Genomic DNA, 26299 nt, shown 5'->3' on the forward strand with positions numbered 1-26299 from the left:
GTTACAAACATGCCCTTTCAAAATGTATGATTATATAAACCACTCACTCTTTTTCGTGCCTTATATTGTTTTCGTTTGTTGTCATGTGTTGCTGTCTTCTTCGCCGCCGTTGCTGCTGCCAGAGGCATCAAAATCTGGAAGTGATTTGGGCCTCCCTGGACCCCTGAAAGGGCCTGCATTCCAGTAAGAGAGGCCAGAGCCAGTGTGGGGTGAAGCCATTCACACATTCACACACACCTGTTTGGCAGGCTGGGAGAAATGCAAAAGCACATGAGAATGTGCAATGGTTCTGACCAATGCACTATAGATGTGTGCCTTTTTGAACTAATAGTCTAAAGTGCAAAATTCAGGAGGAGGGGAGGGGTAGCTTCTGAGCCATGGACTGCCAGAAATAAGATTCAACACATGTCCTGTTATTTAATTAGAAACTGTACAAAAGGATAGCAATGTAAAGAAAGGTACCTCATCCCCACATTTATTCAGTGATGATGATTCAAGCACTCACTCTCATTCTGTAAACCTTTCTGCCAATCACAATGTTGGTTGCTAAATATAGTCCAGTGAGCTTATTCTAGAGCTTGCAGTGGGTTGCCTATGTAGTGCCCTGCTGCTTTCCCAAGAATGTCCACAAATAAACCAGGGCAACAGTCACAGAGGGTAGCATTTCCACCTACAGTAAAGAGTGAGCTACTTTTACTGTCCCACATCACGCCATAAATTAAGGGTCTGACTGTGGCAATGGGAAGGCAAAAGGAAATGTATGGAGGTTCCGTGGTGACTCAGCCTGACTGATGCTTCGTGCACCCAAGATCTCTTCTATTTGCCCATTCACAGCGCACTGGATCAGTCTCTTCCTTGTACATCTTAGCAACTGTTACTGCAGTGATAAGCACAGAAATTTTGTTCCCTACATTTCATAATTTTAAATTTTAAATTGTACATTTTAAAACCATTTCTAGTGTTGTATTTTAAATTGTTCTATCCTGCCCTGGGGCCTTAAGAGTGAAGGGCAGGCAATACCTCATCACCATCATTATTAAATGTATACTATGAGTGGTTTCATGCAGTCCTTAAACAAGCCCATTATATTTCCTTCTGTAAGAAACGGACACTAGTTTTGTTTTTCTAGACAGAGATTCTCAAGTAAAAAAAGCCAACCTGCATTATTTCTGATCTTTTTTTAAGAACACACACAACCTAGTGATTTCTCTAAGTAATAATTTGATGGAAATACCTTTTGTTTCTACTGAGAGAAATGTTTTTATTAAACACACAATCTAATTTAAAATAGAAAATGTATGTACAGTTACAAAATGAAATTATTTATACTTGGACATCCATTCAGGTGTTTTAAGTCCATGAAGCCTAGTAAGCAAGTAGCAGAACATGAGACCTGTGCATTTCAGGTTCAGAAGTAAATGATTAATTGCAGTGGATGCCAAAGAGACTCAAATACATGCCAAAAGTGGATAACAACAGTTGATATCTCTGGTGAGTCCTCTGAAGATATGAAAAGAAAAACAGTGAAAGAAACAGTCTTGGGGGCCTTCCCAGGTTGGATCATTTTGCTGATACACTGTTTGTAACTTATAAATATAGATATAATGGACATGTCTGGAAAACTCATTATCTCTTTTTGAACTCTTACAAAGACACACTGAATATAAACTAAGCAATCCCAAGGTGAATATTTCATGGCAGAGAACCCATCACTTCCTAAGCCCTGTCAGTAATGCTCTGGTGGGAGGAAAGCTTTTCACTCTTTTTTCTTTCAGTTCTCCTTCTGTTTATTTATTTTTTAAACTTGCACTGACATCAGAGTGGGCATAGTCTTTTTGCCCTTTTCAGGGTGCTTGTGTCAAGGGAAGCCATATGTAATGAAGCACTGACATTTCTTGTTCCTTTTTTTAAAGGGAAGAAGCAACGGAGAAGAAGTGAAGGCTTGACCCTTCATCTTTATCACTTGTTGTTTACCCCTTTGCAAATTAATCTTGCAGGCATTTGTAGCCATTTGCAAAATGAACAGGTGATGTCTGTCTATTCCATGTCATAGTGCTGACAGGCCGCTCTGTGCACTCTGAATCTTATAGACACCTATTCACAAATGAAGACTGTTAATGTAAAGATTCTCATCCCTCTAAGCTAAAGATCTCTGCTTCTTTTTCTTTCCAGAAAGCAAAACTCCTGTTTATATACCTGCAGATCTCATCATTGCTAAAGGTGTCTAGTTCAAAGCATTTCCCAGGGGCAGAGTCTCCCTCCTCCAGAGAGATGTTTGGGACCCTTGTTTTGGGTACTGGTTTCAGATTTGTTTCCACTGGTGATGTTTTGATTTCCATGTTCACAGCTGGGTCCTTATTATTACCAAAAAATTGTTTCTTAATATCCTCAAAACTGTCTTTCCAGCTTCTTTTGCCTGCAGCAATCTCATCAATCACTGCTTTGTGGAAGGCCCGCACTGTTTCCCACCGATGCTCACCCAAGTGGTCAAAAACTTCGAAGCAAAGGAGATGCCTAGCCTTACGTTCTTCTGGAGAGAGGTCCAGCTCTAGGATGTGGAAATAGCCGAGCATAAACAGGTCAAGAGTTAAGCTATTGTAGTCAATAGGCTCACCATTGACATATGGCAGGAATTGTTCTGGAGAGTAGATTGCATGCCGGTGATTGAGGCGCCTGATCTGTCGAGATGGTACAAGGGAGATGATGTCTTTCCAGTGACTGATCAGATTCTTGATAGTGTATCTCTGTTGAACTAAATGGCCAAGCTTGTTCATTTCCACCAAGGGCTTCTGCACTGGAGGCTGCTGTTTCTTGAGCTCTGCCATCACGTCTACCAGTCCCATTTTTCCAGGCAGCTGGGTGTCAAGAGTCCTCCTGGCCATGAGTTTCAAGGAAGGCGTATAGGCAGATTTCTTCCAGTGACTGAGAAAAAGAAGCACAATGCGCTCTTTTCGGAGGTTGCTAGACTCTGCTGTTGAGATGCAAGAACCAGTCACAGAGGAGGCTCCCTCACAGCTGACGCCAGAATCACTGGCATTCTCCATGTCTCCAAACTCATGTTCCTCACAAACCAATTGCTTCTTGTTTTTACAGGTACCTAGAAACATTTGAGGGGATGACTCCTTGGCTGTCCCATGTTCCCAGGGAATGGCATTCAATCCTCGCTGCTCAAAAGCTTTGTCTTGTCTCCAAAGATCCTGCTTTTCAAAATTTCCCCTCAGATTCCTGACAGAGACGCCACACTCCAGGATTTCTCTCTTGACAGTGCCACCTGAAATACACTTGGTCTTGCTTGACTTATGGGAATCCCGTACAGCTGGCTTCTCATTAGCTGCTTTTTTCATGCCATTGACATTGGTAAGCAGCATGGACATGCTTTTTACCAGTCCAGACACATGACTGCACCAGGCAGGGAGCCCCTGGCTGCCATCCTCTGAGCCCTGTTGCAGAAACTGACGGTTGACTGTGATATTGACGACGGGAGCAGGGAGAACAGTCTGCAGCTCCTCTGTCAGGCGTCCTAGCTCACTCTCATACTCCTGGCATTTCTTCTTCATCTGCAGTTTCTCAATCTGCTTCTCTAAGTACAGCAGGTCATCCTCAGTGAGCAATTCCCCAAAAGGGCCCAGGATGGCATTGTAAGACTGAGAATATTGCCAGTCATCCATCTCCAGTGTGCAATTCTCCTTGTTCTAGATGGGGCAGCAGGGAAGAAAGAAAGACTGCCATCAGTTAAATTCAAAGACATCGCTTCAGGCCCCTTTCCCCAGCCTGCCAAAAATGAAGAGTCAGAGAAGTGACTCAGCACATCACAGATTCATAGAAATATAGGGCTGGAACAGATCATCAAGTCCTGGCCTCAGTCAGAACAAAGAATTTCATCTTGTCACAGAACTATTTACCATCAGCTACACTTATACCTTGGATATACAACTGTAAAGTGAGCCACCTGCCTGAGTGATTGAATAGGGATGTACTTACTACTTACTTACTTACTTACTTACTTATTACTTACTTACTTACTTACTAATGTGACCTGCCTTTTGTCTATCATGGAATCCAAGGCAACATATTTATTTATTTTAGTTATTCATTCCATAACATTTATATACTGCTTGACTATTCAAAAAACCCCACCTCAGAGTGGTTTACAAAAACTACTACTACTACTACTACTACTACTACTACTATTATTATTTAAAAAAGAAATAAAGCAATAAAAATATGTGTAAAAGCAGTTAAAAACAGCTATTTAAAATATTCAAATAAATAAATAAATTCAGTGATAAAAGCAGATTAAAATACATATCAGCATTCTACATATCTGTGTAGGCTTGTCTAAACAGCAGGCACCAAAAAGAGTACAGTGAAGATGTATACCTGATGTCAATACTACATGTTGTTCCTGGACAATCCCCCATCTAGGAACTGACCAGGCCCAACCCTGCTAAGCATGATGGTGGCCTTATGTGCCGTCACACCAAACCATTCACATCTGTAATCTATAACGTTGTGGCCTATTTGATCCCAAATTTACATTCACTGTCTTGTCTGGTTATTTATTGATCCGGGAGCAACAGAGTCATGCAAAAGGAAGTGCTGGGAATTACTCTGAAATCCAAATTTCCTAGATCTTAGCAGAGCACATTTACAAAACATAGACAATGTGTATATTATTTGCCCGTCTGCTCTTAGGGCAACCTAACTGCAATAAAAACGGAGGCCAGCGTGTGAATCAGGTAAGACAGTAGAGTGACACAGTTTCCTTCTACTGGCTCAATACAGTACCTTCCTGCCCATCCCTTCTTCGGATGCCAGCTGCGCCTGTAATTTCCTCACCATCACCTGCCGCTTCCACTCTGGAATTGAACAACCTTGCTCATCATGAGTAGGCACCAAGGCATCAATGTCCGATGTCCCTAGCTCATCCAGCATTGAGAGCAGGTTGCCTGGTACTGCAGCATCTGGTGTCTCTCTCTTCTCACCCTGCGTGGAGGACACCTAACTTGTTAGCAACTTTTAAGGAGTTTAAAGAAGAACAGATGCTCATGAATCTACCACAATTGATCCTCAAAACATTATGGCACGTATCTTCTCAGGAAGCCCAAAGTTATTAGAAGGGCTACCTGCAGCAAAGCTGGAGAACCTGTGGCCCTCCAGATGTTGCTGGGCTCCAATTCCCATCAGCCCCAGTCAGCCTGGCCACGTATGATGGGAGTTGTAGTCCACCTAAATCCAGAGGGTCAACAGGTTCCCTGTCCCTGTTGTGGAACATAAAGCTATATATCTCCATCTGTGGGTTATTTTTAACACTTCTGAAAGGATGTGTTTAGAGGCAGATGTGTTTAGAGGCAGGTCAGCCTACTGGCTAAACCTAGCAGGAAAAGAGAAAGAAAAATAAAACAAAGGAATTAGATGGAAGAGAACTGCAGGAGAGATCATCGGGATTACGAATACAAAACAGATGAGAGACAAAGAGGTGTAGATTATCATACAACATACAGAGTTTGAGAACAATGTGGTGATTCTCGCCTTCTGCAGAGATTTATTGATCTTCAGCTCGGGAATCAGTGATTTGTTTGATTCAGTGGGTTTCACCATGTCGAACGACTTTGAAGCTGGAAGAAAGACAAACATACTGGAATCCTACAGTGATGCACCAAAATCCACACTGAGAGCTAGAAGATTGAATTGACCACTGATAAGCTTAAGACATTTCTGTTCTGCACCATTGAGAACAGGTTAATTTCTTTCCAAGTTATGTAGACATCCACACAACAGTATTTGTCATGCCAGCAAAGGACGTAAACAAAGGAACATTGCACAATTACGCCTACCTACCCCCATAATATGAAGGGCAAACTAGACATGATGTGGGAGATCTTGTTTTTAAAGAGCAAAGGAGTTACTGCAGGGGATCGTCCATCCCTTGACATGATTGAAATCACCTTCCACGGAAAGTTGCTATTTGAGATATCCAGTATATCTTATTAGATCTCAGCCAATGTGTTTTAAACTAATCTTTCTCAAGGACACTCTCAATCACAAGCAAACAAAGTTTTTTTATCTCTGGAATGGACTCCACCTCCCATCAGAGCCACCTAGCATGGTCAGGGATGTTGAGAGATGTAGTTCAGCAAGATCCAGAGGAGAGCATTTTGGCCACTTCATTGTACAGCTTTTGCCATATGCTGGAGATGATGAGGATCATGAGTTTATTCATATATACATGTGTACTCGAAGTGGTTACTCATATACACATCTTTACCCTGGCCTCTGACAGTTAAGGTCTCACCTTTTTTGTGTGAGACCCACCTCTTGCTGAATTTCTACTGTTCTGCTCCATTTTTATGTGTTTTATCATTGATTTTATAATTGCATATTCTATTGTTGTAACCTGCCCTGGGAACCTAGGGTGGAGGGTGGGTAAGAAATCTTATAAATAAATAACCCCTCCTCTAACATCTCTGTGGCAAATGGGATACTGATGTCAGTCTAGATGATACACAGTCACTCCTATCCTGGACTGTGAGAAGAAACAGTCTGCTTTGTGGCATAAACTGATTTGCCTTCCCACAACATCCCCTCCGCATTAGCCTTTTGCAGGTGTTCAGAGAACATATCTAACACTTCGTATCTAACACTCTGTCTCCACAAGCAACCCCCATGTTTCTTTAAAAGGTCTAATGAGGTTCCTGCATACACATAGGCTCTTTCTGCACAACTGGGAACCCTGTAAAAGGCAGGTTCTCCTATTATGAAGGTCAAGTTTCAAGCTTTAGATGAATGCTTTGAGGTCACTTAACATGTGAAAGAGTCTACTCTACTGAATTTCAGGGATGCTCAGCATTTATATTTGTCACAGGAAAGTTAATTGGGTGGCATTACTCACCAGGTGCTCTATGAAGAGCGCTATTAATATCTTTTTTCTGCATATTTGATGCAGCACTTACATCTGATTGAAGAGGTCTCATTGGTTGCTGGATCTAAAAATACACAAGGGAAGATTAGAAATGTAATCTTTGAAAACTAAAAGCGTTTTTTCTGTCTCTGGCCTGGTTTGTTCTGTTGTTGGCATCCATCTGTCTCGAGAGACAATGGAGTGTGCCCCCAGGGGGGAGAGACTGGTAACTCTGCCTCCCATATTGATTTTGCTGTGTTAGCAGCACCAAAGTGACCCCTCCAAGGTGCAAGCCCACCCCTTGGCCTCACTGATGTGGATCAAAGGAAAGCAGAGCAATATGTTTGGAAGTTCAAGCAGCTTAAAGGCATGGTAGAATCAAAGAGTCTTTGCCACCCTTGCAAGGCTTAAAAGAGGAGGCAACCAAACCCCTTTTTGGGAGGGAGTCCCACAATTTGGGTGCCAGTACCAAGAAGCCTGTTCCTGTGCCCCCACCAAGCACCCCTCCAAAGTTGGCAGAACATGGAGCAGGGCCTCAAAATGTTGAACACTGTGTATGAGCAGGTTCATGCCTAGGCCTAGATCACTAGTTCATGCACAAGCTTCTAAGTGCATGTCTGTGTACAGTGAGGTTTGTTTGGTTATCCATTGTGGACTATAGATAATAAGAGAGGAATCAGTGCATCAGCCCCATGGAAACCATCCTGGAGGTTCTAAATACAAAAGCTTCTTGCACATTTGCATTGCCTTCTAGTCAATCAGAGCATCAAGAATTGTAGAAGACAGCAGAACAAATCATCACATAGTACTCCCTTGTAGCCCTGTATGATCCTGAGGAAAAACATTGGTGTACGGCGGGAGTGGTAGTGAACAATATGGGATGCACAGCTTTCTGAATAAGAGCACAACAGCACACGTCACGAGAAGAAAAAGAATAAACATTGAAAGGAATTGCAAAGCATAGGGCTGAAGGACTCAGTTACATGGCGTGATAGAAAAATGCAAAGCAGTAACCTTACAGTTAAAGAAACTAAGATGGAAAGGTATATATTGGCTTTACAACGTGATCCCATACTGCATCTAAGATGCGCTCCTGCCTACAAGCTAGCTGGCATCCTATCATTCAATCTACCATACTGTCATTCACTAAATTTGTGCTTAATTGTACTTTCTGCTGTTTGCAGTCCACTCTCTGGTTTGTGACTAGGCACAGAGAGAGTATGTATGGGGATCTGTTTTAGAGGACTGTGTACAGTTGTCAGGGGTGACCTGTATCGGTATAAGTTTGCCATTGTATCCGTGTCCATTGAATGGTTGTGCCATTTGCCCTTTACAGCTTGGTATTAGCACTAGTCTTATGCATTTAGTTAACATAAGGGCTCTCATCCAATTAAAAAATATTACATTATTATTATTATTACATTTATATTCCACCTTTTCTCCAAAGAGCTCAAGATGGCATACACACTTATTTCCCCCTCCATCTTTATTCTCACAACAACCCTGTGAGGTACCGTAGGTTAGGCCGAGAGAGAGAGCGATGGGCCCAAGGTCACCCAGTGAGCTTCATGGCCAAGTGAGGATTTGAACCCTAGTCTCCCAGGTCCTAATGCAGCACTCTAACCACTACACCACGCCAGCAAAGGTGCTTAGTTGATAATATTCTGCCTTTTAACAACCAATTGATTCATTTGACTGGCATATATTTGCATATCACCGGGACCTCAATATAAAGGCACTAAAAGAGGTGAGAGATAATATGCTATTTCTACTTGTTACAATAAAACACTAGTACTTTTAATTCTTCAAAATATAAACAAGTGTGCCTTTAATTCTAAAGGCATTAGAATAAAAATAATTAAAAGGCACATTAGAATTAAATTAGTGATATGTTCAGCTAAATCAACAAAAACATGTGTTCCGATATTGAAACATTCCATCAGTGACACTGCATTTCAGAAAATCAATCAAAAACAAACATTGCACAGCACAGCTGGAGTTCAAGACATTAACATGCTGTAGGTCCGTTCTGTATTTCTTGAATTGACAACAGAAGGCTAGATTTTAGATTGTTACACCACCACCCAAAGTGCTAACCCCCAACTCTACCACAACCAGTAGGGGTCAACTTTGGTCTTTCAAATCTCCTGTGCCCTGTGTGAGCCCCAAATCTGGCATGCCCCCCTTCTGTTCTGCTGAATTCACTAAGTCATAGTTGTGATGCCCTGCAGCCCAGTGTGGCATAACCGGTCGCATTGCCCTGAATTCTTCTCTGCCACCAGGGGGCCCCTATATTATCCACCAGGCAGAAATGACAGGCAGAAATTTATGGAACCGCTCCAAAGATGTACATACCAGTTATTCACCTCCTGTCCTTTGTGGGGTCCATTTGGGACGGAAGGGAAAAGATGAACAAACGCTGCTCAGATTAGATCCAGCCCTTAGGGAGATCAGAATTTCATAACAAACCAGGGAATATTAATAACTACTCTTAAAAGGAGGAGAAACTGGAGAACCCACTCGGTCTAGAGGCAGCCAGAAACTGCATTGTGTGGCAAATGCCAGCAGGAGAAAGGGTGGAGGTCAGGGAGTCACAATTAGCATTGCATTAATATTTGAAGACTGGGCATCAGGTGGCAACTGGCAAAGCAGCCCAAGGGGTCTAGAACCTTTAGCTGTAACCAGGAGACTGAACTGCCTGCGCCCTTCTTCCTTTTCCATTCATTTTCTAAAATGAATAAGTTTTGTATAGAAAGAGAGTGCTCAGCTGGGTTTAGTGGAGCCAACACACACACACACACACACACACACACACACACACACACGGGACCCGGCTGTCTGTTGGTAGCCAGCCCTAGAGGTCAGCAGGGTCAAGAAAATGTTTAGGCCCAGAGACTGCCTGAATGGTTCCAGTCTCCGCAGGCACCCTGAGGAAAATGAGTTGCTGAATTCTCCCACATTCCTCTGCAAAGCCTTAAGATAAATCATGTGATGACTTTTGTTAAAAAGGCAAATAAACTTTAAAGGAGTCACACAGCACTGCAATTTTGATCACAGCAGCAGCACCACTGTGGAGAGAGTATTTGATTTTTCTTTCCCCTCATGCTATTTTGTACATTAACGTTGCTACCCCCCCCCCCAGCCCAAAGCTGCTATAAACTGTGCAGTTGGGTGAGAGGAGCACTTATATCATGCCTGGTTTTTTTAAAGCTGCAGAGCTAATGGCAGGTTCAGAGTAGTTATTTCAGAAGAATAGCAGAGAGAGAAAAGGGCTAAACTTCCCTTCTTCTTCTTCATCATCGCTTGGTTCAAATGGGAGCCCTCTCAATGACTTTTTTTAAAAAACGTTGAGAGATCTGACCATGGAATGCCCATGCCCTGTGTGGTATGGTCTTTACATGAATAACATCTCTCATCAGATCAGCCTCCATACATTATATATGGATATAATGGATTGGCAGTGATAGATTACAAAAGTGTAATTTAAGTACGGGGCTAGAATAAAATAATGAACTATGAGACTAATGAACTCAGAGCTATTTGCAGAGTTCAGGGAGATAATTACTGCCCCCATCCAGCTAGCAGTTTTCAAGTGGATGAAGTTTTCAAGTGTTATTCCAAAATAATGCTTCTCTCCGTTTCCTAAACATTTGATCTATTAACCCGATTTTACTGCTAGCGTTAAGCCCATCTCAAACGCTTGGGGAATGTAAAAATGCAAAATGTCACATTAACACTAAATTAAAACAGTAACAATTTGATGGCCATTTGATAAAGAGCGTGCTTTGGGTTAACCTTCCAGCTCTGAGCATGGCTGAGAAAGATGGCTTCTCCAGAAGGAGGCGTTCTTAAGAAGGTTACAGAGGAGCTGGCACACTTTGCTCCTCTTGCAGCTTCCTCCCAAAAGGTTTTCCCTAACATTTACTGTAAGACATTGCACAAATGCAAGAAGTAACGGGCCCATGAAGGAACAAAGGTTGTGCTTGCAAGGAGGAAATTGGATCAAAGTATGTGTGTCAAAGGTGCTGAGAAGGACATGTAATTCTAACCAAGGATGTTAGTGAACAAAGCCTCTCTCAGCATAGGTAACTATGTACAGTGGTGCTAATTACAGGCAGAGAACAGAACACCAGCAAATGTCTACCACATAAAAAGCCAACGGCCTCTTAGCCAGACACCATCTTATGCTCACAGCTGGTTGGGAAATATAGTTAATTTCATCCTAACACACTCTATGCATTATGTGACTTTGGCTATGTACACATAAGGGATGGAGGAGAAATATGGTTCAGTTCATATTTGAAATCAAATTTATCAGATTCTTACTTTCTGAAACAATATGAGAATAGAAACACAGCCATCCTTCAAAATTCAGTTATCCAAATTTTGTGATAGAGTTCTCCAGCCAATGTTTAGAAAAATGCATATTTTCAGAAAACAGGTGCATTGAAAATGAATATATTACAGTGGTACCTCGGTTTACGAACTTAATCTGTTCTGGAAGTTCGTTCTTAAACCGAAACGGTCTTAAACCAAGGCACATTTTCCCTAATGAGGCCTCCCACCATCAGTGCCCTACCACTATTCAGATTCCGTTCTTTGTTGTTGTTTAGTCGTTTAGTCATGTCCGACTCTTCGTGGCCCCATGGACCAGAGCACGCCAGGCATTCCTTGGTTCTTAGACCAAGGTAAAGTTCACAAACCGGGACACTATTTCCAGTTTTGCGGAGTTCATAAACTGAATCGTTTGTAAACAGGACTGTTCTTAAACCGAGGTACCACTATAGTAGAAATAACATAGAAAAATCCAGAAGTGTGGAGAATTGAACTAAGATTGGAAAATCTAGAAATGGAGAAGATTGAAATTTGAAAGTACTTCCATACCTATATTTACATTTAGCACATTTAGCAACAGTATTTCAATGATCATATCTTAGTTTATTAACCCAAGAGATGCACGAGTCTCTTGCCTGAGCCTTCAGTCTCTGCTTGCAATTAAATGCGGAAATGTGTAATGAACCATATATTTCCATTTTATACAAACTATGGTTTACCTGCTTTGGAACAAAGCAGAATCTTCATGTTCCAGAGCTGGTAAACCTTGTTTCCTGGACAATAAGAAACTATGGTTAGTTTGGGACCTCCTCGCTTAGTCATGGCTTGTGCAACAGAAGGAATAAAGGGCTCTTCCAAACATGAGGAGCCGGGGCCCCTCAAAAAATACAAGGGGGCCCCCGAAACTGCCTCGGCCTCCAAGAGTCGTCGCCTATGAATCACAGCATGAACAGAATTGGCTGCGCTCATTCGTGACTGAAGATGTTTTAGCCTTTACCCCTCCCTCAGCCCATAAGGCTTGAGTAAGAGAGGTCCACAGGCCGTTGTGTCTCCAGAACCCCGATCCACATGTGGGCGTCAGCACTGTGTTAATTAGTCATCGCCAAAGAGTGTTCTGGAGAGATTTTTTTCCCCCATTAATATTTTAATGGGAAACTGAGTGATGGGAAGAGGTTCTGGTTTCAAAAGTTCCCATTCCAAATCTCGGGCTGTGGCAAGGATTTACTATGCTTTGTTCGGTGAAACCTAAGAGCTTGATTAGGATTTCAGAGCCAGCTTCTCAAGTTAGCCACAGTGCCATTCCGATGCCCCATGGTGCTTCTCCCTTGCTGCTGAAGAGCCTCAGCTGTGGAAACTTGCCGCTGCCCTACTGAAGGCTCTCACTCAGCAGCCTCTGAACTCCTCCTTCAGACCCTTCCTATCTCACCATCAGTTGCTGGCTAATTGCTGTCTAGTATCCATGTCCTCACACTGGCAGAGGAATCCAGGAGGCTCTTCAACATGCTTGCCCACTTGTTGCCCCGTGCTAGGGACATAAATAGGTGGAAATTTTCCACTCTGCTCAACAGCATGCCAAAAATAGCTGCAAAGGCAAGAGGAGCACAGAGTGAATTCCATCAGGGCTGCAGAAGGGAGCCAACCACTTGTTTCAGAGCGGAGATTGTGGAAACCCAATGACATAACTTCCTAATATTTGTCTGGCACATGGCGATTGGTGAGATAGGGCGATAAATTTATGTGGATTGAATGGGTATGAGGCAAACAGATCTAAGGATTCAGAGGGGACAGGCTCAGTGACTAATTAGTCACCCAGTGACTAATATATCTAACAAGCAGAGCCTGCTATGCAAAGTTGCAATGTACTGTGCTCCTGCTCAGTGTTCCAGCCAGCCAACCAGCCATACCTTCGTTCAGGATACTCCATTTCCCCACCCCTCCACTGCCTGCCTGCTTCAATGAGTGCTTGTAGCTGAGAACACCACTCAACAAGTGGACCGAAACACTGCACCAGGCAACAAAGAAAGAAACAAACCCTCTTGCTCCTTGCAAGCTAGAACATCAGGAACATCTGCCCTGGCTTGTCCACTGACCTGCTGCAGGTTAATGACCATGGAAGTCAGCTTTCAATGACCATGAGCTGAAAATGTTCACACTGCTCATTTTTTTAGAGTAATGTTTTGAGAAGGTTTCTGCTTTGATTTTTAACAAGGGATACATAATATTATGGAAGCCTGGATAATTTACCTTTCTCGTGTGGTAGTCTTCTGCCTTGTGGTGACATATCCAGCTCACCGAGGAAACAGTACAGAAGCCTCTGTCTCCAGTGACTCACATGAACACTAAGACTTGTACATGATCAAAATATAATGTTTAGATTACCAGCTTCTCTGCTTCCTGTAGGTAACATGCACACTGCCTGTGTCCATTGTATTCTGCCAGGTCTCGCGCAGTGTAACCATCCCTGTCATGGATGCCTGGATCTATTTGGTGGGAGATCAGGGTTTGACAGCACTGCAAATAAATGCATAAACAACCACCATCACCCTAATCAGTACAACCAATTTATGAGCAAGAAAGGGAATCATGAATGCAACGGGGGCTTTTTCTTCAATTTTTTTGCCAGTGCAACTGTCACAGCTGGACAATAATGTTTGTAAGACAAAGAATAGTCAAATAAATCAATAATTATTCAAGGTAAGCTTTTTGCATCAACTGAAGAAGGTAGGCTGACATTGCTTAAAAATCCATTCCCACTGAACTCCATCATTTGTTCATTTTGGGCTTCCATTTAAAAAATCCTCCCTACGCTGTTTAAACACTATGGATGCTGGATTGATACAAACACAAGATGCATGAGCTGATTGTTTAAACAACCAAGTGTGGGCTACTCTGAATCTGTTAAGTAACCACACGGATGGTTTCCTGGGAGGCAGGTGGGGGGGGAGTAAATGTTAGGGGAAACCAATGTTTTTTCTTTTGGTGGAACGCACCGGAACCCAGTTCCAGGTCTTTTTACTATTATTATTACTACTATTATTATTATTATTATTACTATTATTATTTCAAATCCTCCTGTCAACCACATAGGAGAGGGGAGTGATGGCATGCACACGTCATGATCAACCATGGCTGAACACACCGTATGAGTACAGCTGTGCCATCAATTGAGTTCTGATCCAATACTCATTTCCCTCACTACATGGTATCACCAAATACCTCGAGATGCCCATTCTCAGCTGCATCATGGAGTGGGGTTCCTCCCCAATGGTCCAGCACCACGTTAGCTCCCATAAGGAGGAGTCTGTCAACAATTGCAGTGTGTCCCTCTCTGGCAGCAAAATGGAGGGCAGTGGCTCCTTCTGCATCCTGTGCTGTGAGGCCGACATCAGTGAAGGTAACCTACATGAAGGGGGGAAAGGAGGATTACGTAGGAGTCAAAGCCAAATGGTTTTTTTAAGATGAGCTGTTGCTTTTTCATTCACCTACTTCTGCAGCTGCCTTGGGTACTTTAGTGCAGAAAGCAGAGGGAATTTGCAAACAGATAAATAGTGTGGAAGCACCCTCCGTTTCTGCAATTTGTTTTCTATATACACTGCATGCCATACGTACCACAGAATTGTGCCTGACATTGGGGGTGTTAGAAGCTAAAACTGCATACCTTTTATATTAAATAAAAAAAGAAGTACAAGGGCAATTAAACCTTTTGGTGGCAGACCTCTCTATTCTGGAAGTTTCTGATTATTAAAGATATGAGTGGCAATCAAATTAGTTAACAATGCAGCATTTAAGAACATGAATGATAAAAAAGGAATATTGAGCATATGACTGCAGAACAATCTACAGTGGACAAAATGATGTCATGGGTTGATTCAAATAATATACTCCCGTTGCTAAAATGTAAATGTTTCTTGCTTATCTGGATTTGAAGATTGAAAAAATACTGGCTTATGGAAGACAGAATGGTTGCATGTTAATAAGTGAATACTATATTAAGCTGCAGGACAGAGAATCAGAAGTCTTTTATCTTTCTCTCTCTCTTCCCTTTCTTTCTTATACTCTTTCTGCCTCTGTTCTTTTTTATATTAAGTATTTCATTATAAAAAGATAGTTCATAATGGGTATGAATTTTTGTATATCTTTGGACAAGTATCAATGAATTTTTTTTTAAAGAAAAGGAAAAAAGTGGGATTGTGTGTGACCGTACCAATAACATAATGAACAGAAAACATCATGAATATGCAATAAAAAGGAATTATGGAGGACCTTCAGTGACACTGTTATCCAAAGGAGCATATTCATATTCTTGTCAAGAAACGACACTTGCTACCTAAAATGTAAAAGTACACGTTTACCAGCCAGACGACAACAGCGTAGTGACCGCTACAGGCAGCTGCGTGGAGCACTGTCATGCCATCATGTGCTCTCAGGTGCACATCAGCCTCACAGTCCTTCACCAGGAACTGGACGATGTGCAGGTGGCCCTCCTGGCAGGCCAGATACAGAGGGGTAGCTCCACTCTGAGTTTGCTTGTTCACGCAACTGTTGAAGGAGAGGAATTATGCCAATATTAGAAGTAATGGGACTTGGGAATTCATTGCCTCTGTGTGATACTTACATAGGTAAAGGTAAAGGGACCCCTGACCATTAGGTCCAGTCGTGATTGACTCTGGGGTTGCGGCGCTCATCTCGCTTTACTGGCCAAGGGAGCCGGCGTACAGCTTCCGGGTCACATGGCCAGCATGAGCATGGCAAACCAGAGCAGCGCACGGAAACGCCATTTACCTTCCCACCAGAGCGGTACCTATTTATCTACTTGCACTTTGATGGGCTTTCAAACCGCTAGATTGGCAGGAGCAGGGACCGAGCAACAGGAGCTCACCCCATCACGGGGATTCAAACCGCCAACCTTCTGATTGGCAAGTCCTAGGCTCTGTGGTTTAACCCACAGCGCCACCCGCGTCTCATAGCGCCACCGCGTTACATAGTTCCTTACTTAATGTATTTTTGCATGTACACAGGCACATTCCCAGAGTGACACATGGAATTTATATATATCATGAAGCTGTCAAGAGGCACAGATTCTCTGCCAAGTCAAAGGTGACAAACCAAAAGCCCAGGTGATGAGGGCACCTGAGAGCAAGGCTGAAGGCTGTATTTGAAAGGCAGAGCTTGAGGAGCCAGATGTCTTATAGCAGAACTTTCCCTGTATTTTGAGGTTTTTCAGGGGAAATAACTGGTTGAGGACACTGGGGAAAATACTCTAACATGAAAGCAAAGGGGAGCACCTGATGGAAACGGGGGACTGGAAAATTGAAAAGCTCTATTAAAAAAGAGAACTTCCCAAATGCAACAAAGCCCCAAAGCACTGAGAAATGTACCTGGCATCAGGTATAGTACATGGGATATGACACAAGTTATAAAGGAGTGGAAGTGGAGGCAGCAGCAGCAATAACAGAAATAGCAGCAGAAGGAGCTGCAGCACGGTGGGGGTAGCAGCAAAAATGTAACTTTATTATAATGCAGAAATAGAGATTTGGGACAAAAAAAATGCAAACAAAATACCTTGTTGTCGAATTGGAATCCTATGATTAATCAAGAGGACTTAGTATCTCGGGGGAAATGGCGCACACAAAAAATGCATATTGAATTAAATGTGAAAGCGCTCTTGTGTATAAAGAACTAGAGTAGTGCAACAGCTAATGTTCGAATAGGGAGACCCAGGTTCGTATCTCCACTCTGTCATGAAACTCACCAGGTGACTTTGGGCCTATCATTCCTTCTAAACCAAACCTCCCTCACAAATTTCTTGTGAAAATAAAATTAGGTTGTCTGGGGAAAAGAGGAGAGAACCACGTCAGCTGCCCTGAGTTTCTTGAAAAAAGAGTGGGATAAATTGTAATAACTAAATAACAGTTTCCAGATTCATATAGATAAAGTTTTTGTTTTGTTTTTTTACTAAAAACATTTTAACCCTTTAAAAGCAAGAAGTGAAGGAAACAGATTGGAAGCAGTTCACATAATTACTTTAGGTGTTTTATAGTGGACTTCAGTCGCCGTCATTACCAACAGAGGGCAACCATGTTTATTTTATATCACTCTCCTCTTGCCTCCTGGATAAGGGCTGGGGGATATAGGATTTCTGGCTGCATTCATTAAAAAAGCTTCTTTTGGGCTAGAGGTGTGCTGTTGACTCTTAAGGCATTTTTGCACCCAGGATTTCAAAGTGGCTCTTACTTCAATAGCTGTTAATGCAAAGGACAATTGCTCTTGGCCAGAATGCTTCATTATAAATGCTTCCTCGCCACTTTTTCCACCACAGCAACAACAATCAGGTGGTAAATGCTTAGAGTGATCTACGGTCTCCATGTGATAATGGCCTAGGCCAGCCTTTCTATCACCTCTCAGTGAGCTTCCCTCCCTCTGACCTGTCTTCTCTAGCCAATATTTCATATTACCAGGGCCAGCCCAAGACGTTTTGCTGCCTGAGGCACAGCAGCAAATATCCACTATGCCCTGCCAACAAATCAAGCTGCATGGCCTGTCATGTCATTCTTCCACCTGAGGTAGAAAATCCCAAAAGCCTCTCTCCCCTCCCTGGCAGTAAAAAATAATAATACTAGAATAATAAATAAGTAACAAACTATTGCTCTTTCATCATGCCTATAATAAACTGCCTAAGGTAGTTGCCTCACTCTGCCTAATTAAGGGCCTGGCCTTATATATTGCTACTGTAAAAGGGAAAAGACACACACACAGAGTAGAGATAGGTGAATCTGTCATTTTCAGTTTCTCTTAGTTTCTCCCCACCCCACTTCAATTTTAAATTCATTTCTTGAAAAAATTCACAATTTATTTTTCTTTAAAGTCATTGTGGAAATTCATCAGCATTCAAGGGCACATTTCTCCTTTTCTGCACATCTTTATATGATATTTTGCCTATCTACACATTTTTGCAAAGCAATTTCCTCTAATGGCATGCATTTGTGTATGTCATGTTTACTAACACATGCATTTTAACACACACACTACCCTATCTAATTTCTCCTCCATCCCTAACAGTGAGTATAAAAAGGTTTCTCACAATGTATTCAGACTTTGGGGCAAACAACCCAATCTTAAATATTGATCCCAATATATTTAGTGCACTCCACAGCCTGCTTCAACTGTGCTTTGATGAGTTGTTCTACATTTTCCTCTCCCTTAGCTCTGCCTTTCCCAGCATTTTTGCTCCTCATGTTTCCCCAAGAGGAAGCAGAGTAAACAGCTGAGGGAGTCTAGTGATACTAACAGATAACAAGCCTTTGGGGGCTCTGCGTGAAAGATGAGCTTGAGGGAATTGTAACAACACATGAGGGCTCTAGGGGGCAACAGCCTTCTGGAAATTAGGAATCTGACCCTTTGGGAATATCTATCAGAGACATATTGAAAAATCCACCCAAACGATAAGCACATCAGAAAAACATTGACTGGGCAGCAACAGCCTCAAGCATAACAAGAATACATTGCTTTGCACTTACGCATTTAAGTCTAAATAGTTTCTTTTGTAATACTGAATTTATTCTATGTTTGCTGAATTGTTTATCTTTCTCTTCTTTGAATTTAGTGATACATTTTGTTAACGGTTTTCTCCCCCAACCTTCACCAACCAATGTTTTGTATATGATAATAAGTGGGTGTTTGCTGTAGGCCGCTCTGGGCACAGGCCACTGTGGAAAGATGGCAGATAAACACAAAGAACCAGATGCCCCTCAGACGGAACCTGTTTCTCTGAGTGGGGTCACATCCCACTGAAAGAAGGGAATGGAAAGAGCTCCCACATAGACTTCTTTGAATTCTGGATGCTTTTAGGCAAGAAAAGGCACCTGCTTTGAGTGCATAAGGTCCCCATGTCAAACTCTGGAATCTAGTGAAGTTGCTCAGGTAGAAGCAAGTGATGGGAAATACCTCTCTTACCTGAGATCTAGAGAGCAGTCAGAGTAGTCAGTACTGGGCCAAATGGACAAATAGTCTGACCTGATATAAGACTAGGGTGTCCATGTGTCCTTTACCAAGTAGAGAAGATTCCCTGGTCCAAGATAAAGAACCATAAGAAGAGAGAGAGGACTTGATGCTTCCCATCAGCTGCTAGCGCCTAGGCAGCAGACTCACTGGGACATTTCTCCATACAAAGCATGGTCTTCCCCACTACAGTGAGATGCATTGTGTTTCTATGTACGTTGTATTAATTATGTCTAGATTTGTATCTAAGTATATTAAATTTGCACACACAGATGTCATGTAAAAATCTGTCACAAGGAGCACCTTATAACAGCTCCCTATGTTTCCATAGGGAACATGGGTGGCGCTGTGGGTTAAACCACAGAGCCTAGGACTTGCCGATCAGAAGGTCGGCGGTTCGAATCCCCACGACAGGGTGAGCTCCCGTTGCTCGGTCCCTGCTCCTGCCCACCTAGCAGTTAGAAAGCACATCAAAGTGCAAGTAGATAAATAGGTACCGCTCTGGCGGGAAGGTAAACAGCGTTTCCGTGCGCTGCTCTGGTTCGTCAGAAGCGGCTTAGTCATGCTGACCACATGACCTGGAAGCTGTATGCTGGCTCCTTTGGCCAGTAAAGTGAGATGAGCGCCGCAACCCCAGAGTCAACCACGACTGGACCTAAAGGTCAGGGGTCCCTTTACCTTTATGTTCCCACAACATGCATTGCTAATCTTTCACATCTGTCATTCTTGCACTGTACAGCTTCTGCATGGCTTTGCAGAATGAATGAGAAAATATATCTATATGGAGGGAGAGAGGGAGGAAAAGATGCTGAGCTGTAGTAGATGAGGGAAGAGATTAAAAGCACTCAGGCAGATGGTTATGAGGCGTCTGCCTTTGGAAACACAATCCGCTTCAGCAAAGATCTTAAGCGCCTGCCTTCTGTCCTGTCAACAAACAAACACAGAGCATCTGGGAAATGCTGTGGCATGGAAACAAAACACTAAGGAAAACTCTGCGCTGCTAGGCTAACCTAGCTATGTACTCTCAGAACTCTGAAAATGGTTGCTGTGAGCTGCTTTTTCCTCCATACAAGCTGTCCCAGTGTACTGTTGCAGGAAGAAAGTCCAGCACAAAGAGCAAGTACACCGGTATGCTCTGCCCAGGAAAGCATTTCCCCTGATCACAGCATCTTCCATGATCACAGCACAATAACAGCACCAGAAAGCACAGTCACAATTGTAGAAGTTGTGCAAAAACATACCCAGCTTCCAGAGCACTTCCTTCATGAAATCCATCAGTTTGGTGCCCTTCCCAGAGGTTGTTGGACTATATCTCCCATCAGCCCTGACCACATGAATGGCCCAGGAGGGGTGTGCTGCCATCACAGTCAGCTACACTGATTTCATTCTACTGAATAATTTTTGCATCAACAGTGTGTGTTCTCTAGACCACACAGGCAGGCAGTAGCACAAAAACTCTGGTCAATGATTGTACTGGCGTGCATTTGTTCCTTAGATGACTATGTGTAGCATTACTTCAAAATGTGGTTATCCAGCCCCGCTGTGCTTGGGAGCCCTCCTCTGAGTGGGACCCTGGACTTTTGCCCCCAAGTCCTGTCTTGAGAACATCACTGCAGGCGGCAGAAAGAGGTCGTAAATGTAGAACTGCACTGGGGCAAACACAGAAAATAATGTCCCCATGCATTGCATGTGCATAGTGCAGGCCTGAGTGACAGCTCCAAGTGAGGAAACAGTGCCTTGCAATATCAGTATACTGAATATCAGTATGCTGTGCTTTTACCTACCTGTGGTCCGCAGCAACCAGCAGTTTGAGGCAAGTGAGATCGCCCTTAGCTGCTGCATAATGAGCTGGCACAGCACCTTCCCTTGTCTTCATCGCAGTGTCAAAGCCTGCCTGCACCAGCCACTCAATGGCCTCTGGATGTCCAAAGCGAGCAGCTAAGTGGAGGGGAGAAGCCCCTGAAGCATCCTGCTCCTATGGAGAGGAGAAGAAACAGTTCAGGAGTAGTGGCTAACTCTTCCCCACCCACTCTCACTCCTTAACATCCATCTCATGACTGCTTTGTAATTGTGACCCAGAGATCACTTGAAACAGCCTCTTCTGGGGGATGTTGAAACAGGCCCACATACCCATTTACCAAACTTAATGAGGTGGAATATTTACTGATGGACTATATAAATGTAATAAGTAACAATAGTGTGTCATGACCCAGAGACCGTGCACTGTGTGTTGGACTTGGAGGATGATGAGATCCTGCATCTTTCTAGGGTTTACATGCAAAAGGTCCCAGGTTCAATCCCTGTCATCTCTGGGAAGAGTTGAGAAGAGTTGAGAAAGACCTCTGGCCTGAAAGAATCACTCCCAATGCTGCGTGGACAGTATTGATCTGTTTCAGTTTGGGCAGCTTCTTATGTTCCTCCATTAGCAAGCTGCTGCACTCGTGATCAGCCATTTCGTTAGAATACAACAGAAGTTAAAGTATACGGAGGATTTGGAAAATGGAAATGTTAGTGTGAATATGGCCTAGAAACGATGTAAATAGTTTGTATGGAAGAAGGCAACTGTAGTAGTGTACAAATGCACGTCTTTCGTTTTAAAAAAGCCCATAGAGGGGTATAGGTGGGGCAAAAGGAAACATGACTTCAGTCATGTATTCTCAATCCAGCCTCTCCCTAGAGTAATGAGGTGATTGTTTCAGTGTGTTGCCTTTTTGTGAGCCTGCCTCTAGCCAGAACCATTAAAGAGCCAGTGTAGCATAGTGGTTAGAGTGTTGGTCTGTGGTCTGGGAGACCAGGGTTAAAATCCCCACTTAGTCAAGAAACGCACTGGGTGACCTCAGACCTAAATTACATCGCAGGGCATGAGCTCCTGGGAGGAAAAGTGGGATAGAAATCTTGATAAATAAGTAAAGCAGCTAAATCAGGCTATGTCTTTATAAGTTAGTACTTGTGTTGTATGTTCTCATCCTGAAGGTGATCAGGATATCCCAACAAAAACTGCCTCAGCTGGCCTATTAAAAGATCCAGGAACCCAGAATGATTTTAAGCTACAGGCAATGCTCACTTTGTGCAGGGGTTACGTTCTGCACCCCCATGCGCATTGGCGGGGCCTGCGTAAAGCGTTCCACCCCTTCCGGGTATGTTTTTGTGTCACTTCCGGGTTCGGCGCCATGCATGCATGTGCAATTGGATGCACATGAATCGGCCGTTGCCTCTATTTTCACTCATTTATGTCCACATGTTCATTAAACAAGTGGAGGAAGGAGAAGGGCCATGTCCACAGGATATGGCACTGATGGCATGCCTTCACCTGAATGAGTGTAGACAGCCCTCAGGCACAGCCCTGCTGCCCCCCTCCATGCATTCCTTGGATGAGTGAATGGGATTTTAATACAGTGTTCCTATGTGGTGACATCTGGAAGCAGTAATTATTATTAGAAAGACAAACATCAGCTTTTCTGAGTGTTATTGCAGTGTTATACTTTCATTTGCATCCTTTGCTAGCATATGCTGCAGCTTGCAGTGGAAGCCTATGACACTATGTTTATCAAAAAGCCAATTCCCCAAAATCCATTGTTACAGAGAAACAAAACTCAGTCGGCTACACAGACAAGGAGCTTGATTTTAAATAGCTGGAGCAAGAGGGGCAGGGAGCAAGTTAATGCTCCACCCCAATGATGTCCCCAAGCACACTTGTTTGCTTTCTCCATGTGGGAGTAGGAAAAGAGCTGCACTTGGGGGATGTTGCCATGGGGTCAAAATTTGCCCTTTCCCATTAACACTTCGTGATGCAGCACTCAAGGACAAATATCCTGTGGGAGACACAATGGCAGACCTGTATTGGGAAGTTTTTAATTTTTGATGTTTTATTATGTATCATTATATGCTGCAAGCCTAATACAGTGGTACCTTGGGTTAAGTACTTAATTTGTTCTGGAGGTCCGTTCTTAACCTGAAACTGTTCTTAACCTGAAGCACCACTTCAGCTAATGGGGCCTCCTGCTGCTGCTGCTCCACCAGAGCACAATTTCTGTTCTCATCCTGAAGCAAAGTTCTTAACCCGAGGTACTATTTCTGGGTTAGCGGAGTCTGTAACCTGAAGTGTATGTAACCTAAGGTACCACTGCAGTAATAATAATAATAATAATAAAATGTGTGTCTCCATGAAGAGCATATACTGAACTCACTTCAGACTTTTGGCAATGAAAAATCCAACTTAAAACACAACACCCACCACAAAGAAGGACTTGCTAAACACCACAGTCTCCCTTGGACAAGAATAGTTAGATGCTGTTGGTAGTCCAGCAAGGGTTGTTTGTAGACAAGGGGTGTCGGCACTCTCTGCCACCCAAGTCTAATCTAAGAGCAGCAACCTGTGTAAAAACACTGGGTGGTATTCAATGCTCCTCCTCCTCCTCAGGGTAGACCGGTTGTCGTTAATGGCTATTACTAACTTACCTTAATTAAATGAGCCCGATTGGAAAACTTACTGAATACCACCCCATGGCAAATATGTCTAGCTGCAACCAGTGTTCTCCCTTGCTCCCGCAAGATCCCTGTTTGTCAGAACCCCTTACCTGCATGCTGTAGCCTCCATCTTTGATCAGCCACTTCAGCTCAGCCAAGTTGCCCATGGCTGCTGCATCATGTGCTGGGGTCGCACCATTGTTTGCTCTCTGATTCCCGGGAAGCTTTGCTTGCAGTACCAGGAACTTGAGGCACTCCAGCCTGCCTGCTCGTGACGCATGATGCACCAGGCCTGCTCCCGAGCAGTCAGTGATGTTCTGGTCCAGAGTACCATTGATGTGCAGCTGCTCCAGCATAGGCAAGTCTCCTTCCTTGGCAGCTAAAATAGCCCTTTGGTCTCCCATCTCTGGGAGTCTTGCTGTTGTCTTCACTGGAAGGTCCTACTTTCGCAGAGTCTCTTGTTTTATGTACCAGCCAGGTGCTATGTGTCTCTGGTTACCGGGTAAGGTGCTGTAGAAAGCATATGTACTGCAGGGTTTGTTTGTTTTTTAAGAAGGGGCACATGGCCAGTGAGAGAGAACAGCTAAAAGCTCCTGGCAGAATCAGGGATGTTATTAACTCTTCTTCCACTTGTGGCACTGAATCCTGAATTGTTATAAAGAGTGGCGTGATAAAATATAAAGTAAGCTTGGTGTTCGTTTGAAAAATACGAGCCAGGCTTTCAGGAGCAACAGCTCTAAGATGCAATTAGCATGTGTTTCAGTTCCTACTGTATTTTCCTGCATTGACTGATAAAACACAGAAAATACGCTGTGAGATGGTTTATGAGTTAGATTCAAATTTTAAAAACCACAGCTGTAAACAGGAAAGCTAATATTTCCCGTATAATTGTGATGTACATGTCTCTAGTATGGTGCGGCTGATTTCTGTTCAAATAACAGAAATTCCAGAGAGATAGGTTAAATACTGATGATGGTACAACACTAAATAATTCGGTTCTACAGACTTCTGCCACAGTGGGATTGCAAGAATCCTCCACCAAAGAAATTAGTGTTCTAATATTACCAAAGAGGGCAAATTCTTGCAATTTATTGTGAATTAATAAAGAGGGTTTCTATATAGCCAAGATGTCAAAGCTGCCTTATTATTTTACTCCATTTTCTTTATAATGAACTAAAACAGGTAATATGCAGTCACCAGTCATCTCTCTCTATTTAACACATTTTGTTGCCAATCCAAAATATTTAAAGCATCTATAAATGTTCCATAATCAGTCTATTCACAATACATTAGCAAGTAATCAGACAGAATATTTTTTGCTCCTCCCATGACGGTGCAGATCTCCCCCATGGTTTCCTATAATTGTTTCATAATAAATCTGTGGAAATCACATGAACAAATGATCACATAGAATATTTTTCTGCCGCCAGAACACAAACAACTTTTCCCAGGGTCTTCCCATTTGGATCGTTGCATCAGCACTTGTTGTGAGGGTACACAATCTCCCAACTCTGTTTCTTCTTTTGTAAAAGCAGAATTTGCTGTTTGAAGGAGAATAATAATTTTATCTCCATTCACTCTACAGCTGTGCCTGCAATGCAGATCAGTTCACTTTTACTTGAGCTAAGACGGGCTTCAAACCCAATTCCCCATTCATTATGCATTTTGATAGGACACCTACCCCTTCCAGTATCTTATATGACAAAGTGCATTCTATGCCACACCTGCTAGATCATACATGAGCACATGGAGCTGCCTTTCTCAGCAATCCAAGGTCTTAGGCCATGTCACCCCTAGGCTGGCTACCCCAAATTCTTGTAGTTACGAGATGCCAAAGCTTGACCCTGTAAACTTCTGCATGTAAAGCATAGGTAAGGCTTCCTCAACCTCAGCCCTCCAGATGTTTTGAGACTACAATTCCCATCATCCCTGAACACTGGTCCTGCTAGCAAGGGATCATGGGAGTTGTAGGCCAAAAACATCTGGAGTCCAGGAATCTGTGTGTTTTTACATGAGTAGAATGAGCGCTTTTATTTAAAATGCATCTCTGGGTTATTTGTGGGGTATAGGAATACATTCATTTCCCCTCCCCCAAAAAACCAGTCTGGCCCACCACCTGGTCTGAGGGACAGTGGACCGGCCCATGGCTGGAAAAGGTTGCTGACCCCTGCTATACAGGTTTCAACAAATATTGAAGATGCACCTCTTTACTCTGGCCTTTCACACCTGAGGTGTTTTCAGGACCTGCCCTAGCCCTTCAACTGCAATTTGTTTTGACTGATTTTAATACTGAATTTTAAATTCTGGTCATCCTGGGACCTGCTGGTGAAGGACAGGCAAATAAAATAAATAAATGCCTCAAGTAGAGCAAATAAGCTGTGTGGCTTAGTATGTGTATTTCCAACCTACTAAAAATCTTTCACCCTGTTATTAAAAAAATACACAAAGAAAAAACATAGAATTGCAGGTAACTATGGAGCCCACTTCTTTTGAATTTTTGTATATGGGCTGAATATACACCATTACATGAAGCTTAATAATAGAAGTCTCTGTGAATTCCACAAACACACACATTTTTGAAGTCTAGTAGATTGATGT

The 26299-nt window shown here is 42.9% G+C and overlaps 1 protein-coding gene across 1 annotated transcript; it reads right to left on the reverse strand.

Annotated features, from left to right (window-relative positions):
• Positions 1-226: 226 nt before the first annotated feature.
• ESPNL (espin like) lies at positions 227-25683 on the reverse strand. Its single transcript, XM_082221762.1, has 9 exons — positions 23812-25683; positions 21019-21209; positions 15589-15775; positions 14453-14635; positions 13616-13747; positions 6893-6986; positions 5503-5618; positions 4789-4986; positions 227-3692 (listed from the first exon to the last, which is right to left on the reverse strand). Exons 1-9 carry the CDS (start codon positions 24103-24105, stop codon positions 2130-2132), a joined length of 2958 nt encoding a protein of 985 aa, XP_082077888.1. The 5' UTR covers positions 24106-25683; the 3' UTR covers positions 227-2129.
• Positions 25684-26299: the final 616 nt, after the last annotated feature.

Source organism: Podarcis vaucheri (assembly GCF_965113315.1).
Source record: "Podarcis vaucheri genome assembly, chromosome: 5".
Taxonomy (NCBI): Eukaryota; Metazoa; Chordata; class Lepidosauria; order Squamata; family Lacertidae; genus Podarcis; species Podarcis vaucheri.